The sequence below is a fragment of the Lissotriton helveticus genome, chromosome 6, assembly GCF_964261635.1.
Source record: "Lissotriton helveticus chromosome 6, aLisHel1.1, whole genome shotgun sequence".
NCBI classification, from domain to species: Eukaryota; Metazoa; Chordata; class Amphibia; order Caudata; family Salamandridae; genus Lissotriton; species Lissotriton helveticus.
The window spans coordinates 117,079,496-117,098,545 of record NC_136067.1 but is presented as its reverse complement, the minus strand read 5'-3'; the positions used below and the strand labels follow the sequence as shown (position 1 = coordinate 117,098,545).

The window sequence follows — 19,050 nt, the reverse complement described above, 5'->3', positions numbered from 1 at the left end:
TCAAAAGCAATTAAAGGCTAACTTGTAGTCTAGGCCTCTCGATAGGAATTAGAGAATACTCTTCTACATTTCTCTACTCATAACCCACCATCACTTCCGGGTATATCTCGGTCAGATAAAAAAAAAATGGAGCCCTGGCCATTGCTGGACTAAGATGGTTTCTGGCCCATCTTACGGGCCATTAAATCTGGACCCACTTCCCCCGGCAAGGCTGGAGCTCCCTGACAGGGATCTGCTACAAGTGGTGATGGATCAGCTTAACGGTTCGATCAAAGAGGGCTATATGCCAGAAACATGCCATGGTTCTTCTACTATTAACAATGCCCAATCTTGACCCTACCACATGGGCAAACTACAGACCCATCTCTCTGCTCACTTTGCTAAAAATAAAAAAATAAAACATAAATGTAAGCTTGAAACCCACAAACTCCTCCACTCGTCTCAGTCGGGATTCAGAAGGGGTTACAGCACGGAGTTTGCTTTACTAAGGACCACATAGCATTTAAGAAGTCTTCTGAGGGCAACACTGACATTGATACTGCTGGACTGGAGTGCAGCTTTCGACACGGTCTCACCCTATCTTGATGGACAGACAGATCAATCGGCCTGAAAGGCTTTGCCTTCGAATGGCTGGTCTATTTTCTGAAAACGAGATCTTTCCAAGACCTGCACCCTCCCCTCAGGACTTCCCCAGGGATCTGCACCAAGTCCCTTGTTAAATAACCTTTATGTGCGTCTATCAGCAGATGTGGTGAGTTGCGGCCTCACCTTTTTTTCGTTCGCCAATGGCACCCAAATAATTATTTTACGGTCTTCCCATCAGAAACACCATGCTGAGACAATTAATTATGGTCTCAAGCGGCTTGCCGCACGAATGGATGGCAATCTGCTTATTCTGAACGGTGATCAAACCAAGGTTTTGATCACGGGTCAAAATCCACCACTGTGGGGTCCGGCACAATGGAATGAGACCAGTTCACTTGGTGCTGGGCCCACTGAGCCGCCAGATTTCACTGCAGAGCCTGCATATGCCACTTTGTATAGTCAATAAGCAGGATGCAGGAGGCAAAGAAGCCTCAGAGTCACCGTCACGGAGCCCCAAGATTGAGGCTGAAACATCAGGTCCACAGCCCGTATGTTCTGCACTTGTTATGTAGGAAGGAAGGCCCGGAACTGCACCGTATCCAAGATAGCTCCAATGAAACAGAGTGCAGTGAGCACTGTTCCCTTAGAACTAACCGTTCTATTTCTTTTCTCAATTCAATCCAACATAAACCAATATGATCAATAAAAACACTGCATTGTTTTGTACCTTATGCAAATTGCTAGTCATTGATAAATCATATGAAACACATCTCATGTGATGTATTAGATACTTAAAAAAAAGAAATCAACATACAAGATCCTGTTGTGTTTTTACAATCCAAGCAAAACTGTATACATGAAATTACAATCTTTACATTAACAGATTGTCATAATTTGCGTGGTATTAAATGAGCCTATGTCAAAAACTGAAATAAACAAACTGAAAAAGTGGGATCAAAATAAAATGTGGCGAATTATCGTGATAAGAAACCTACGTGGAGTTGTTGAAACAAATAAGACTGTCAAAAGTGGGGAGAGCGGTCTATATAAGCTGCAACTGGGAGGCCGCGCCTGACCCTTAGATGGCGCCCGAACGGAGGTGTCTTTTTTGAAGAAATGAAAGCATTAGCAATATCTGGCTGGTGGAGCAACGCCCAAATAGCCACACTCTTTGAAGCACTCCTAGCCTGGCAATAGGAGATAAGACCCCAGAACATCTCGCTGGCATGCACAGAACCACAGCAATTGCCTGACCTTAAGATAGTCGCCCCTGCCTGACCTCCGCCGCAGGCTTGGTTCCCACCCAAGAAATAGCCACCACTACACAAACATCACCCATACGGTTCCAAACCTGAGGGGCGACTCACGGCCCAGCAGAAAAGGACGCATCTGTGGGGGACTACAGAGGACTAAAGTCGGATGAGGATCAGGTATCTAGGCACAAATACTCTTCAGCTCCACCCCAGCCAAGAGGATTGAAGGCAGGAACAATGGGTTGTCCTACAATCTGCAGACCTTGGAATCTGTCACTTGCACCTCTCCTCTCACCAGTTTTGTCCAGGGGGCGTGCTGGAGAACGTAGCTGATGGAGCTTCCCAGTAACACCAAGGACTGGTGCCTTTCGATAGAACTTTGACGATGCAACCATGGAGAATACCACAACTGTTTGTACAAACCTCGGAGCCCGAGCAACCTTGGCCGATACCCGGTGGAGCTGCCCTATGCAGCTATAGAGGAGTCTTGGCTTTGGTTCAACCCCCTCGGCCGACACCTACCCAGCTGGACATCTGACACTGTTTTCCTCGTTGCCCCGTTGTGTTTCCCCCGCATCTCATGTTTTTGCTTTCTCCTAGGTTTTTACTTGAAGCCTGTAAATGTAAAGCGCTCTGATACCTCCGGGTTTAGCCAGCGCTATATAAAACTTCACAAATATACACCCTTTATATTTTCTAGGAAAACAAGGCTTCCTCATAGTTATAATACCTAGGTCACGTATTGAGGACCGCACTGATATTTTTAAGGTATGATCACCCGTATTTTTTTCATGCATTCATATACAGTCTTCATTTTTTTTTATAAAGTATCCTTCTTTCCACAGGATACCGCTTTACTACTTTCATACAGATACGCCTTCTTGCTGTTCATTACTATGCGCAGTCTACTCAGTACTCCTTTTCAGATATTCACTGTGATTTACTCGTAGGTTATAGACCACTCTCCATACTTTTGACAATCTTATTGGTTTCGACAACTCCACATAGGTTTCTAATCACGATAATTCTGAACATTTTTGTAAAATTTTAATTCCACTTTTGAAAAAAAAAGAAAATGTGCGCAATTGCAACACCCTTCCGTTCAATTACTGACACGGGCCCATTTAATACCACGCATCAATATGCGAGTATGTTCTTCACTTGTTGGGCTATAGGACTCTCTTCATGCATAGTTATGTGTATGTATACTTTGAGATTTGTTTGATTACAGAACACACCCTGAGGAAGGGACCGCAGAGTCCCGAAATGCACCTGGCTTCGTATTAAAATGATGATAACCTCTTAATGTAAAGATTGCAATTCAATGTATAGAGTTTTGCTTGGATTGTAAAAACACAACAGTATCTTGTATGTTTCTTTCTTTTTGTTAAGTATCTAATACAACACACGAGATGTATTTCATATGATTTATCAATGAATAACAATTTGCATAAAACACAAAACAATGCAGTGTTTTTATTGATCATATGGGTTTATGTTGGATTGAATTGAGAAAAGAAATAGAACGGTTCGTTCTAAGGGAACAGTGCTCACTGCACTCAGGATCTTAATCCTGTTAGAATAGTAGTTAATGTTATGTTAATTAAATAAAGGGTTTTATACATAAATTAAAAGTTATAAGAAAACGTTTTAGCTGGGTGCGCCCCTCTACCCCTCATATTTACAAGTCCAATGAAACAGACCCTCAGTGAAGAATTCAAGTGTGACATACTGCATCACATAACACGGAAAGAGCCCTCACATGCACCTCCTGCAAGTTCTCATGAACTCTCACACTCTACACCAACCACCCCCCCACCAAGAGCACCCACTCACTCACAGTCACACAAATCAGCCTCACTCAAGTTCACACTGGCCAAATACCACACCACACTTGCATGATTGCTCCCCAAAACCTGCTTACTCCCCAAGCACCCCACAGACACATGTAACCTTCTGCACAACCATGCTTTGTACCGGTTCTCTCTCGCGTAAACATGGCTAAACCTAACCCCAGCACTGGACATTGCTACAGCCATCCCCGCCAGCTACAAGATCATAAGGTAAGACCGTCAGCATATGTCTGGAAGTAGAGTCACTACCTAACCAAAGATACCATTCACGGCAACACCTAAAAGGCGCAACCCCAACAGTTGCATGGGGCACCTTATGTTCAAGACTAGCATCACAGTCAGTTTCTCCCTGGACAGAACCCTCGAATACAGACCACCAGGACCCTGCATCAATTTCGCCAGCGACATTGCGGAATTCGTCCCACCACTTATTAACACAAGCTCCTGAATCCTCTTCCAAGACAGTAACTTACACCTAGAAGCCCACACCGGCCCAGCCAAGTAGCCTCAACCAGAAAATTACAAAATCACCCACACCGCCGAAACACCTATTGGACCTGATGTTCTCAATCAGCAAAATCACAGTTGAAAAGCCAGCGACTAGGACCTGGATAAACCACTTCCTTGTTAGTTTCAGCATACCCACCTCACACAATCACAGACTTACAATTACCACCACCACCACCACAGCAGCGGAAAAAGATCACAGAAGAATGAGCTTCTGCCCTCTTTAAGCACTGGCCCGAGCACACGAGACCCACTAAAAGCCATCAAAGACCTCAACAGCTGCATCACCGCATGTGCCAACACCCTCCCCCCACCCCCCTCCCCCCAAGAGGAAGCCAGAAGCACGACCCAGAACATAGACAATCTGGTCCACAGAGGAACTCAGGCTGATGAAATCACCACTGCAAGCAACTGGAGTGCAAATGGAGACACCACAGATAAAGACATCTTCAAATCAGCCCTCAGATGTTAGCACCAGCAGATATGGACCACAAGACGCACAATCAATCAATCAATCAATCAAAACACTTGTATAGCGCGCTACTCACCCGGAAGGGTCTCAAGGCGCTTGGGGGAAGGGGGTCGCTACTGCTCGAACAGCCAGGTCTTGAGTTGTCTCCTGAAGGCAAGGTGGTCCTGGGTCAGCCGAAGGTGGATGGGGAGGGAGTTCCATATCTTGGCCGCCAGGTAGGAGAAGGATCTGCCTCCGGCGGTGGTTCTTCGGATGCGTGGTACGGCGGCGAGGGCGAGGCTGGCGGACCGTAGCTGGCGGGTGGGCGTGTGGAAGGTCAGGCGGTCGTTGAGGTACTTGGGGCCCAGGTTGTGGAGAGACTTGTGTGCGTGGGTGAGGAGCCTGAAGGTGATCCTCTTGTTGACGGGGAGCCAGTGCAGGTTCCTCAGGTGGCTGGAGATGTGGCTGCGTCGAGGGATGTCCAGGATGAGTCTGGCTGAGGCGTACTGGATGCGTTGTAGTCTTTTCTGTAGCTTGGCTGTGGTTCCGGCGTAGAGGGTGTTTCCGTAGTCCAGCCGGCTGGTGACGAGGGCCTGGGTGTCCGTTTTCCTGGTTTCGATCGGGATCCATCTGAAGATCTTGCGGAGCATGCGGAGGGTGTGAAAGCAAGAAGGAGACGGCGTTGACTTGTCTGGTCATTGAGAGGGAGGAGTCCAGGATGAAGCCAAGGTTGCGTGCGTGGTCTGTCGGCTTGGGGGCGGTGCCCAGGGCTGGGGGCCACCAGGAGTCGTCCCAGGCGGTGGGTGATGGTCCAAGGATGAGGACTTCCGTCTTGTCTGAGTTCAGTTTCAAGAGGCTGTTCTTCATCCACTCGGCGACGTCTTTCATCCCTTCGTGGAGGCTGGTTCTGGCGGTGTCGTGGTCCCTGGTGAGGGAGAGGATCAGCTGGGTGTCGTCGGCGTAGGAGATGATGTTGAGGTTGTGTTGGCGTGCGATGGCTGCGAGAGGTCTCATGTAGACGTTGAAGAGGGTGGGGCTGAGTGATGATCCTTGCGGGACGCCGCAGATGACTTCGGTGGCCTCGGAACGAAACGGGGGGAGGCGGACTCTCTGTGTTCTTCCAGCCAGGAACGAGATGATCCATTTCAATGCCTTCTTTTGGATGCCGGTGTTGCTGAGGCGTTGGACTAGGGTGCGGTGGCAGACAGTGTCGAACGCGGCGGAGAGGTCCAGGAGGATGAGTGCCGCTGTTTCCCCGTTGTCGAGAAGGGCTCGGATGTCGTCGGTGGCTGCGATGAGGGCGGTCTCGGTGCTGCGGTTGGCTCTGAAACCGGACTGCGAGGGGTCGAGGGATCCATTTGTCTCAAGGAAGGCGGCAAGCTGTCTGTTGGCGATCTTCTCGATGACTTTGGCAGGAAACGGGAGGAGTGAGATGGGGCGGAAGTTTTTGAGGTCGGTGGGGTCCGCTGTTGGTTTCTTCAGGAGGGCGCTGAGCTCAGCGTGCTTCCAGCTCTCCAGGAAGGTGGCGGTGTCGAAGGAGGTGTTGATGAAGTCTCGGAGTTGGGGTGCGATGGTGGAGTCGGCCTTGTTGAAGACGTGGTGGGGGCAGGGGTCGGTCGGAGATCCGGAGTGGATGGTGTTCATCGTGCGGGCTGGGTCTTCGGTGGTCACTGCGGTCCAGGTGCAGAGGGTCGTGGCGGGGTGCGTTGGTTCGACGGTAGGGTGCGAGGATGGTGTGCCGAAGCTGTTGTGGATGTCGGCAATCTTGCGGTGGAAGAACGAGGCGAGGGAGTCGCAGAGATCTTGTGAAGGGGTGATGTCGTTGTTGCCGGTGCTGGGGTTGGAGAACTCCTTGACGATGTTGAAGAGTTCCTTGCTGTCGTGGGCGTTGTTGTCCTGTCGATCCTTCAGTGATTTCTTCTTGGTGGTGCGGATGAGCTGGTGGTGCTTGCGGGTCGCGTGTTTGAGGGCGGTCATGTTGTCAGTGGTCCAGTCGAAGAGCCAGGCTTTCTCAAGGGTGCGGCAGGTTTTCTTGGAGTCCTTGAGTTCGTCGGTGAACCAGGAGACCTTCTTGCTTCTCGGTTTGCTGGGGGGGTTCTTCAGTGGTGCGAGGTCGTCAGCGCAGGCTGTCAGCCACTGCGTGAAGTTGCGGGCTGCTTCGTTGGGGTCCGGTGTGCTGGCAGGTGAGTTCTGGCGGAGGGAGGTGGTGCGCTGGTCGGCGGTGATCTTGCTCCAGCTTCTGTGAGGAACCTGTTGCGAGTGGTGGTGGGTGGTGGTTTTTCTGAAGCTGAAGTGGACGCAGCTGTGGTCGGTCCAGTGAAGTCCGGTGCAGTGGCTGAAGGCGATGTGCTTGCTGGACGAGAAGACGGGGTCAAGCGTGTGGCCGGCGTAGTGGGTGGGGGTGTTGACCAGTTGCTTGAGTCCGAGGTTTGCGAGGTTGTCCAGCAGGGCGGCGGTGTTGCGGTCCTTGTTGTTCTCCAGGTGGAAGTTGAAGTCCCCTAGGAGGATGTAGTCGGCGGAGGGGAGGGCGTGCGGGCTGATGAAGTCTGTGATGTCTTCGCTGAATTGTGTGCGTGGTCCCGGGGGTCTGTAGACGAGGGTGCCTATAAGGGTCATCTTTGGGTCGGTGTGAATCTGGAAGTGGAGGTGTTCAGCGGCGATGAAGGTGTCGTCGGTCGTGATGCGGATGGTGTTCTTGTGGATGATGGCGATGCCTCCTCCGGTCTGGTTGACGCAGTCTCTCCTGATCTTGTATCCATCCGGGATGGCGATGGCGATGGCGATGTCGGGGGATGAGGAGGCGTTCATCCATGTTTCGGTGAGGAACGCGACGTCTGGTGATGTTGTGTCGAGCAGGTTCCAGAGCTCGACGGCGTGTCTGTGGACGGAGCGGGTGTTGAGCAGGACGCACTTGAGATTGCTGCTGGGGTTTGGCCTTGCTGGCGCGGTGCATGTTCGGAGGCAGGTGAACTTGCAGGTTGTGCAGGTGAAGGGTCCGTGGAAGCGTTTCGGGGCGGCTCGGCAGCAGGCGGGGTTTCGGCCGGCATTCAGTGCGTTGAGGGCGGCGGCGTCGTAGGTCTGTCGGGTCGTCTTGCATCGTCGGTGGGGGCCAGGGGTCAGACGGGCTTACCTTTGGCGCACAATCAGCGCGCCCGGTGCGCGTACGCGCGGTCGCCATTTATGGTGAAGTGGGGAGGAGGAGGAGGCGGGAGCGGGGAGGGCACAGAAGGAAAAGGGGGCGTGGCCGCTAGCACGGCGGCGGGAAGCGGGGCGGGCAGACAATACAAACACGGAACTGAGGGTACAGAATGCAAAAGGGAATAACCAGAAGGGCACGAAACGATTAAACAGCAGTAAAGGAAAAAAAACAGTTATTATACGGCACAGATGGTGAGAATGCAGACAAATTGATAAAAAAACGGCACAAATGGGGAAAAATGCAACAAAGTGATGAAAAGCGGCACAAATGGGGCAAAATAGGTACAGCACACGCAGTTGCGGCGAGGGTCGGGATCAGCGAGGCAGAGGGTCGAGGTTAGCGAGGCAGGCTCTGCGAGCGGCAGTGGGGCGAGGAGCACACGCAGCAGCTGGTGGCTGTGCGGCGCGGGGGTGTCCTGAGACAGGTCACAGCTCCTGCAGAAAGCATCAACGCCACCACAAAAAGCAGCACTGAAATCTTTGCTATCAAAGATTTCACCGCGCCTCCTGCCATCTCCAGCAACATCAACCCCTCACAAGACCTTTCCAACAAGCTCTTGGAATTTTTCCGAGAACAAAATCACCTCCATATACAGCAACTTTGACCTTCAGTAGCACCCAGTTACCCTAACAACTCAACTTCCTATCACAGCTGATGAATGAACCCCAACCTCATGGCCTGTTGGCACCAGCATCAAAACTGCTCCTACTATGAACAGCATCTAATCTGGGGTTCAGCAGGCACTTGATGTCTAGAACACCTTCACAAAAGGACTCGTATCTATGAGCAAAGCACCAATGCCCATGCTCAGTGCATCCATCTACTCACCCACATTCGCAGACACCTGGAAACATGCCACCATCATGACCCTGTTCAAGAAACCATCCTCTGACCCAGCCACCCTTACCAACTACAGACCCATCTCCCTCTTAAATGCCTCACCACCTCCAGCTCCTCATTGCCGCAGTCTGGATTCAGGCCCAACGACGGTACAGAAACAGCATTCATCCCCGCCACAGACGACATGTGTATAGTGCTTGACATAGGAGACACAGCAGACCTCATTCTCCAGGCCCTCTCTAGAGCATTTAACATGGTCTCACACCCCATCCTTATCAGGCGCATGCACAAGATTGGCATCCAAGGACCCGCTCTCCGATGGATCTTCTCCTTCTAAATGGATAGAGCATAAGCTGTCTGCCTGGCACCTTACTCCTCAGAAGCATGCAAACTAATCTGTTCGACTCAAGGCTCAGCCTCACCCTCTTCAACACACACAATCGTTTTGGCCAACGTCATCAACATCCTCTCGTACGCAGACAAGATGCAGGTCATACTCTACCTCTGAGACAAGACCTCCAAACACAAAAAAACAAGTTTACTGCCTGCATGAGCAAAGTTGCTAACCTGCTGAAAGCCAACTGTCTCAAGCTCAACACAGACAAGACAGAAGTAGTGATCTTCGTCAAAGTAACCTCATCATGGGACTCCAACTGGTGGCTGCCTGAACTTGGACCCACAACCAGAAGCCACACCAGAAACCTATAATATCATTAAAAGCAAACCAGATGTAACCATGGATGCCAATAACTGCACACAGGTAATTCATTTTAAACAAGACTTAGCAGCCATTCAGCCTGAACAACTAGTCGTCTCGCCAACTCATGCCAAAGGCCACATTCTAGATAATGTTTACAAATGTCCCGCTCCTGAAGGTAATAGCACTGTTGCCAGTTCCTGGGTCAGACCATTTGCTGATCCCATTCTTTATTCCCTCAACAGAAAAATCGAAACCTCACAGTACAACAAGGAAACTGATCAGGAAATGGACCTAGTTAGATGTGTCACTGTGGGAAACAACATTGAGAGGGTCAGCCCCCAAGTTAGACGATGATGTAACCATCTCTTACTCTAAATTACAAGGAGTGGATCAGCTCAACGTTAGATCTACTTATTACAAAAAGGTTAGTATATCTTGCCAGGCTAGAGCAAGTGTTAAATTGTTCTCACCAGAGATGAAACAAAGAATGTAAGAAAAGTGAAAGGAAAATTAGATACAATTACGAGTAGGAAGGTAAAGCACAGAAAAAGGTATCAATCCGCAATCCGGAGGGTCAAGTTGAAAGACTTTGTCGACAGGATTAGGCAATCCTTACTCCCGGCCAAATAAATCTTTTCAATCGTCAATTCTTTTATCAAACTCAACATCGCAGAAGAAGGGCCCTCTTCCTCTAAAAGAACAATGTGAAATGCTAGCCAATTATGTTTTTAGAGAAAGTCATGCTAATCTATGACTCCTTGTCAGGGTCAACAGGCTCATACACCATGGATTATTCACAAATCAAGACCAATAACACAATAAGCAGAAAGCCAGAGGTGGAACTCTCTGCTTTCCTGAATCTTACTCCGAAAGAGACCATGAAAACTGCAACTACAACCAAGTCAGGCTTGCCTAAGACCTCGCTCCATTAGAAATCATGTAGAAAGGGGTGAGAGTCTTGGAGGACTTAACATCTATTTATAACTTATCCCTGGAAAGCAGGCGTGCTCCAAATCCGTGGAAACACGTGATCATCCGCCCTCTGCTAAAACCTTTTTTTTTTTTTTTTTAAGCAGCTTTGGGCACAGACAAGGCAGAAAATGATATGCCAATCTCGCTCATGCCTGGAGTTAGTAAAATTTTGGAGTGATTGCTTTTAGCTGACTTTTTGAACTCCAATACACTACTGCACCAGACTAGTATGGATTTTGATCTGGTTGCAGCACTGAGACAGCTCTAATGCTGGCTACGGAGTACTTTAAGGAAACTCTGGACCAAGGCGGATCCACTGCGCTCATGTTGTTGGATCAGAGCGCAGCTTTCGATACAGTCTACCAACCCATTCTTTGCCAGAAGCTAGAAAGCATTGGGGTCACAGGGGCAGCTCTAAGATGCTTAACATCGTTTCTCACGGACTGGAACTTTTCAAGTTAGTGAGGTGTCCTTTCTATCAGACATGCCAGTTGAAATGCACAGTCCCGCAAGGCTCCTCAATGAGCCCTACTCTAATGTATATGTGCGGCCACTTTCGGACATCATCTGTGATCAGGATTTTACAATGATTTCCTATGCGGATGACACCCAGATGGTTGTCTTATTGTCGCCAAATACTAATGCAACCCTTGACAGACTTAACATCTGCCTGATAAGGGTATTCAACTGGATGGCCTCCAGCTGCCTCAAGTTAGTAATGGATGGGGACAATCCAGCACTAGGACACCAATTCCTCCTTAAATCCTACTTGGGGGAATGGCCCGCCCCCGCAAGTCTGAAAAAAAAGAGCCTTGGTGTCACTCTAGACAAAGGCCTGATGATGGCCGCTCAAGCAAAAAAGGTGTCAGGCACTGGGCTTTGGCCTTCGGAGGTCTTCGGAAAACACTCAAAAGGCTTCCTATGGAGTGTTGGAGAACAGTGGTCAAGGGATTGATACTCTCTGTATGGCCTACGGCACTTCACTCTACCTGGGCAGTCCCTTATACGCTATTAGAATGCTGCTGGTCACCTAGAATGCCACAGCCAGAGTACTAACAGGAGACGGTCTAAAACACAATCTGCACAAGCAGCCTTGGTGCAACTTCATTGGTTGCCAATTAAAGACAGAATACATTTTAAGGCCCTCTGAATTGCTCACAGGATTTAAGATCTCTCAGTTCAGGGGCCACATGTCCTTCAACATCTTGTCACTCCCTAGACTACCTCTAGAGACTTGAGACCAAACAATCTCTCTGTTAACCATTCCCAGAGTCAAGAGAGCATGGGGGGAGGAATCCGAATTTACTCCACTTTAGGAAAATGCTGAAAACTCACCTTTTCATCCAAGCAGAGTAAAACCTCCCATCTCATATGCCCTCACTGTTTGCTGCCAGCGCCTGGAAGCCCGCACATCGGTAGCTGTACACTCTATAAATAGGTTATAATAATATAATAACTTCACAAGTCAACACGGTCACTGCATCCTCCTTTCACGCCCTGACGATGCAGAGAAGATCTTCAAATGGCTCTCAAACAACACTAGAAATACTGTCAGACATGCCCTAATCACCAGCAAGTTGGACTATGGAAACAACCTCTACACTGAGATCACCAGGAAACTCAACCAGTAACCTCCAAACAACCCAGAATTCTGCAGTACGACTCGGCCTCAATGTCCCACACAGAACTCGCATCACATCACACCTCAGGGAAATATACTGGCTCCCGATACACAAAGGAGCTCAATTCTTCATCAACACATTCAAGGCACTACCCACCTGAACAGTCGCATCTCATTCCCCCAACCACCCAGACACCTCCGCTCGACTCCTACTCGCACACATTCCACACATATACAGTACCAGATCAGGACTGGCGCTCTCTCATATCACTCCTAAAGTGTGGAACAATCTCCCACTACTCTTTTCTTGAATTATGCAAGAATCTGAAGACCTGTCTTTTTAACTAGCTAACCTACGATAGGCAGGGCTAGACATGCACACTTGCTCAGCACCAGGATACCCTGGCAGGTGATAGTGCACTCTACAAATACACAAAGAGAGAAGGGAGAGAGTTTTTCCCAACTGCTAGGGCGGTCGACCTCGAACCTGGGGAACTGGGTTCAAGTCTCGGCAAGGACGCTGAACATCCTGTGACTCTGGGCAATTCACTTAATCTCCCTGTGCCTAACAAAAATGAACGTGTCCTCGTGTAATGCAACTGGTGCTATGTAAAGCGCTTGGATACCCGATTCGGGTCAAGTTCGCGCTATATAAAACTCTGTAAAATTAAAAAAATTAAAAAATAAAACAAACAACGTCAGAAGGTTCGAAGTCATCTGAAGGTGGTCTATGACGGACTGTGGGGAGCTCGCCTTCACCAGCCAGCCCTGGGGAAGGGGAAAACTGGTATCCCCAACCTTCGAAGGTGGTCGAGGACCACCGCCATCACTTTTGTAAACACCCATGGTGCGCTGCTAAAGCTGAAGGGAAGCAAAGAAAACTGAAAATGTACCTGGCTTACTTTGAATAAGGTAATGTCTGCAGGGCTAAAAGATGGACACATGAAAGAATGCATCCTGAAGGTCCAAGGAAACGATAGTCACCCGGATCCAGGACAGACAGAACTTAGGGCAGTATGAGCATCGGTTCTTTCGCAGAAAGGCGTACCAAGCGTACAGATATAAAATAGGACTAATACCTCGCCCCTTCTTCTGAAGGGACCGGTCCCAATTTCTGAAGCCGGTACCCTCTATAAAGGGAACTCTGGACAAGAAAGCATGCGCTTCCTGCAACAAAACAGACAGATGCTGGGTGTGCATGCGGCAGGAATGGAAGGGTATAGCCTTGTTGGTTGATCTGGAGGACCATCTGTCTGACATGATCCTTTGCCACCATAGAGGAAGTGTTGGATCTGGCACCCTAGAGGGTGGTTGTGTGACATTAGTGGCAAGCTAAAGCAGCTGTGACTGAAGCCACATTGTTCGGGGAATGCGATGAGCTCTATTCATGGTGACCTGCAAGTTGTCAGACTGGACACTATCTTTGACACCAAAGAGACAGGGATGCCTGCTGTGGGTGGCTGAGTGGCCTGGCGCCACTTATGTCCCAATCTTCGGATGCCTCCACAAAAGGAAAACTGCCAGGCAGGCACCCTGAGACCAGAGGAGCGCAGAGTGGCTCAGTTCTCTTTAAAGCATTCCAAGGCCACATCTGCCTTCTCACCAAACAGGAGAGACGTCATAAGGCATATCCATGAGGTACTCCTAAACATCCTCCCTAAAGCCTGTAGATCTCATTCAAGCATGTTGCAATTTCCCCACACAAGCAATTGGCAGTATTCAACAAGAACTAATGACTTGCTTGGAAGTATCTTAATGCTGAATGGTCTGAGCCAAGGAGGCCTGCAAGTCTTGGGACTGCTGGCAAATCTCGCCTACCATATCCCAGAGGGCCTGCTGCCATGTGGGCAACTGGCATTGACGGATCATGGCTAGGCTGGCCAATGAGAACATGAGTTTCCCAAAAGTGCTTCTCTTTGATTCTCCATTGTCCGCACCAAAGGCTGGCCTACCTCTGATCAGAATTGGAACCAAAAAGTTGCTGGCGCAACAAGGGCGGCTACATGGCAGAATCAGTGTTCTATGTGAATCTGCCTGCATTGGGACAGGGTGTGTCAAAGTAGCGGAGACAAGCTTGGTTTGGAGTCGGATACCAGCATCAGTAGAGAGTCTTCCCCTGGTGCCATCAGGGCCGACATCGAAGTCAAAGGAACTGACGCATATTTTCAAGTTGGAGTAGAGCTCTGCACCAAAGCCGGTGCAGAACTCAAAGCACAGACTACTCCAAGAGCAGATGCACCAACTGGAGGCCTGGGGTACGAAAGCGGGCCAGAGGGAACCAGAAGAGTGCCAAAGATGCACAATATGACTTCCCTAAAGGCCTTGATTTGTCGCGGCATCGTCGATGGGAGATTAACATTTGTTAATTTATTTTTGATTGTCAAATTAATTAAAATAGTTACAATAAAAACACAATTCATAAAACAAAACAATTTCATAAGTTACTTTAAGAATGTTGAGGAAGTAATAACACCTTAACCATTGGAATTACATAAAATATCATAGAAAAGTATTTCATTCTTAACCTGATAAAAACATTGCATTTCATTATTAATCAGCATGCATATTATAAAATCATCCATACAAATACTCTTTGAATCCTCTCTGGTCTTTAAACAGCCCCTCAAAAGAAGCTATACATAAGGTAACACATATTCAATCCAATTATAATCTTAATGCTTAATGTATAAATATACCTTAGATACTAAATAATCAGCAAAAAATAGGCATAGTTGGAATTTATTCAATTATGTTACCAGTATGGGAAAACAATATAGTTAATGTCATAGCCACTTTCTATTCTTATAGCAGGACCAAAACATAGTCCTGAGGCAACTTTTTCTCAGCTATAAGTATAAATTTAACAAAATAAACCGTTAAATTAATAATACGCCCTGGAAGGCGCAGTATTATTGCTGGACGACATGCTTTCACCCCTTATTCCTTGAATATTGGTTTTAAAAGTGTTAATCTTTCATGGCGCAATTTGGGACAAATACATACAATGTGCAATAATGTTTCATTAGTATAACCACATAATCTAAATTTTTGTGAATGCCAATCTTGTACCCATCTAAGGATCCCATCTTTTATTGGGTAGTGGCCAAACCTAAGCTTAAGTAATATCCCTTGCCGCCGGTTTCAAAAAAAGAGGTTAGATAGGATTGGGGCTCAATTTTATTATACAAATTAATAACTGACGAGGTATGCTTTTTTTTTGGCAATCATCTCCTGATCTAATAAGAATGATACAAATGTAGTCGATTGATTTAAAATCGTTTAATAGTTTGTTTTTTTTTCAAATTTTTTTTTTTTTTTTTTTTTTAAGAGGCAAACAGTTTAATGAGCAGCTCCTGCTGTAGAAACAGTTTTGAGAAATTAGCAGAAACATGATCGTACCAGTAATTCTTGGTTACTGGAAACCGGATCTTTTATATAAATTCGTTACAATTTTACCGTTATTTTTATCCAATGTGTCAATCGTTTACCTCCCCCTTTTTAAAGGTATAACATTTCGTACTTGGTGGAAACATTCAATTACTTTATGCTCTCATCTCACGTACAGTTTCAACACTAGTGCCCAATGTGTTCCAAAATGTGACCCCTCATGAAAATATCATTTTACTTGATAAGTTTGGCTGCCTTATTAAAAGGTGCCAGGTTTTCGCAAGACTTCATCCACTTTTGCACATTGGCGGGAAGGGCTGTGGAACCATTGGTCTGCTGGACAGCACACCAATCCACAATAACAAACACGGTCAGCTCATTTCCCACCAGCCATGGGGATTTTCCCCAGAGTGGAGTTAATTGCCCGCAAGACGGCCGACTTTTCTTTATTGCTTCCCTCCTTCAGCTGGAAAACGACTGTGTCCACCCAACTATCAATCGGAGTTAAAGTGAGAGCGCTGGACTCTGGGGCAAGCAGCGAGATCAGAAATCTAGCAATGTTCCCTTCACCTTCAACAGGGCACATGTTCTGAATGCTGAACTTTATCTGTGGTTTAGGGACATCTTTCCAAATTAAAGTAAAACCAAGCTGGTATTCTTGGCGGGAACGGTTATTGAGTTGCTACCCAAAGCATTTTAGAAGTTCTTCTGGAACATTCTTTACAGATGAATGTGTGTGGACAGCTGTTAGCACCTTATAGCGCTGGCACAGCAGGCCATGCAGTACTAACAAAGAAAATGGTGGCAATTAAGGGTTTGCATTGATGACAGTGTCTCGAAGAGCTCCATAATCCTTTCCAAGTAGAGCATCCAGGTCTGCAACAACGGCCTGTGGGGGAGCCTGTTCTTCCATCTTGATGATGCTGGTTATATCAAGGTCTGCATCTGGGGTGTGTGTCATCTTGGAGAGCCCATCTACTGCTGCTTTCAACTCATATGCGCTTTAAGATCTCCTCCTGACGGACCTCAAGTGCTTGAAGTGATGGATCTGCCACATCCCGCGGCTGGTGCTGCGGCTCCATTGTCTGGTGCAGGTTTGGCAGTCGATACATGCAGGTGGGCAGCTCCACCTGCAGCTCCCCGCAGTACGGCTTCACCTGGTACATAGCGGCTTCCCAGCACCTGCAGTGTACAAAGTATTACAGACTAGCTGCTGTGCACCGGCCGCAACACGAGCACACGATTCGGGGGCGTTTTTAATATAGTCTTAATTCTAATCATATCGTCAAAAGATGAGAGATTAAGGGTGCATCGTGATCAATTGTGAAAAAAGCTCCTTGGTGGATGGGGAGTGAGACAAAGGTGTGGGTTGATGCTCTAGCAACTTCCTGTACTCTTTGGAGTGGACACAGTTCCCTTTCTCATTGGTTGAAATTGACAAAAAATCTCACTGATTGACACAAAAAAAAAAAAGGGAGACCGGAGTTCTGGATCCATGTTTGAAGGTGACGAAAGAAAGGAATTTAAGTCCGCACACAGGGGTGTCGCTTATACGAGGCTCGGTTTGTCACTTCAGGACGGAATCAAGTCAACGCATGGCCACGCGGCACCACCTACCGGCGCAGAGGAGGAGTAATGTGCAAAAGGTTCCTGGTCCGGTCTGCCTCCAGCAGATATACTAATGGTGAGGAATCTGCAGTTAAAAGTATCCAACAAAATAAAAAAATGGTTTCATCATACCAAGTCATTTTACTGGTCACTCGTTCTACCGTAACCGATAATGGGGACCGGGAGGCCTCATACAAAGCACAACTTCACATAATTTTTTGATAGAAGCAAATACTTTTCAAACCACCAAAATACCCTGCCTAGCAAAAAGAAAAGAACCATAGGATTCGTAATATATAGATTTTTTCATTTTACTGAAACAAAGCACTTTACTACAGATAAAGCTTGCAAATATAAGACACAAACCTCCTATCAATGTTTTACACCATATCTAGCTCCACACTGAGATTTGAAGCCCAAGGAGGAAAATATACAAATTACAAAATTCTAATGTAAGAGAGTAAGAAGGATTCTGAACAACTGCCTGCAAGAAAAACAAAGCCAAAGCAACCACTGCAACAGCTTTGCACAAACAGACGCTCTGATGAGGGCTAGAAATGAGGATGTGCAGGGGATATCCAATAAAAGACACATACTTGCTTCATGTAGCTGCACAGCATCTCTCCTCCAAAAAAGGTACCTTCTCCCCAGGGACAACAACCGCTTCAAGGCCACTCATTTTTAGGAGAGGAATTGCACATCGCACAACACTGCATTTCAACACCCCATAAAAACAAAATTCCCTCCAACACAAAAATTTCGAGTGCGCCAAACGGACTTTGGCTTCTACATAATGGTTCTAAGAATGATACCGTGGTTAGTCACTCACTGTGCCGCAGAGTTGGAAGAGGATCTGGACAGGCGCTGAGCAGCCGGAGACTCTAAGTCTTATGGTTGCTCACAACGAGTAGCCAGAAAGTGCAGGACAAGGTATCATTTGTCAAGTATCAGAAAAGGCATAAACATTTCAGGGATGATCATGTTGATACAGAGGCACTTCCCAAAATACCTGCTGGTTGTCTGGAACTTTTCGGACGAGAACCTCAGTTATTTTCCTTGGGATGTCGCTGTCGTAATCCACCTCACGCTCGCGAAGGACAGTGATGTCCGCACCGACCCTACAAGGGGTGAAATCACAGGCTGGTAAGGAGCTGATGAGTGGTAGTGTAGGATGATTCTCACTCGCTAGACACCGAACAGGTTTCACTCACTGCATCTCTTGACAAGGTTCCATCGATATTCACTATTCAGATGCATTCGTTCAAGCAAATTCACCTTATCCTAGTTGTTTATAGCTTTAGCTATGCAAAGAACCTGTGTGCGCGCAAGCAAAAGGCAACCTGCTGTAGGTATCTGCTTTCTTCTCAGGTGAAAAAGACACACAGATGGACAAAATGCAAAGCAAATCAAACATTCACCCCCAGTCAAAAGATCTGGGTTAAATCCATCTTTCTTTTGCTCACCATGCCACCCCAGTTTGGTTCCAGCCATATGCAAATCAGTCTTGACCCTGTGCCTCATGGGAACAGTCCAGACCGAACTGCCAAGCCACGTCCTCCCAGGAGGCTGGGTCTAAACTGGGGTGGCAAGGTGAGCAAAAGAACAATGGATTTAACCCAGATCTCTTGACTGCTGGTGAATGTTTGATTTGCTTTGCATTCCGTCCATCATCATCTGTAGGTCTGTTTCTTCTCAGGTGAGTCACATTAAAAGGCCCATCAGATCATGTGACATTCTACAGTCCATTAGAGCAGGAATGAGGGGTGCTACTGTGTGTAACATTTGAAGTCACAGGGTTCACAGCACCCTGTGTTTTGGTAATTGAATGCTGGAATTGCTGGTCACCAGTGTGCTGATGAGAATAAGGATTTCAGCACAAATTATCCCAGCACCACAGCCATAATCACACATTTGGGACGTTCTCTCTTGTAGGAACCACATCAACATATAGAAACCATAACCTGGGATATCAACTCTCCATAGTCCCGTCAGTCAGAGAATACAGGTTTCTAGTCCAACATCTAAAAAAAGAGGCAAGGAACACGAGAGGGAGGTTCCTGCATTAATATGCGTG

General features: G+C 47.5%; 1 protein-coding gene and 1 pseudogene across 1 annotated transcript in view; both read right to left on the bottom strand.

The window, feature by feature from the left end:
- The window catches only part of GTPBP2 (GTP binding protein 2), a 198,058-nt gene that overhangs the window by 86,567 nt on the left and 92,441 nt on the right, over positions 1-19,050 (bottom strand). The window contains exon 4 of the mRNA XM_078647471.1: positions 17,986-18,094. Within this exon, the coding sequence (XP_078503597.1) occupies positions 17,986-18,094 (109 nt within the window). The remainder of the gene's footprint in view (positions 1-17,985; positions 18,095-19,050) is intronic.
- On the bottom strand, positions 15,603-16,560 carry LOC144762316 (aminoacyl tRNA synthase complex-interacting multifunctional protein 2 pseudogene; annotated as a pseudogene).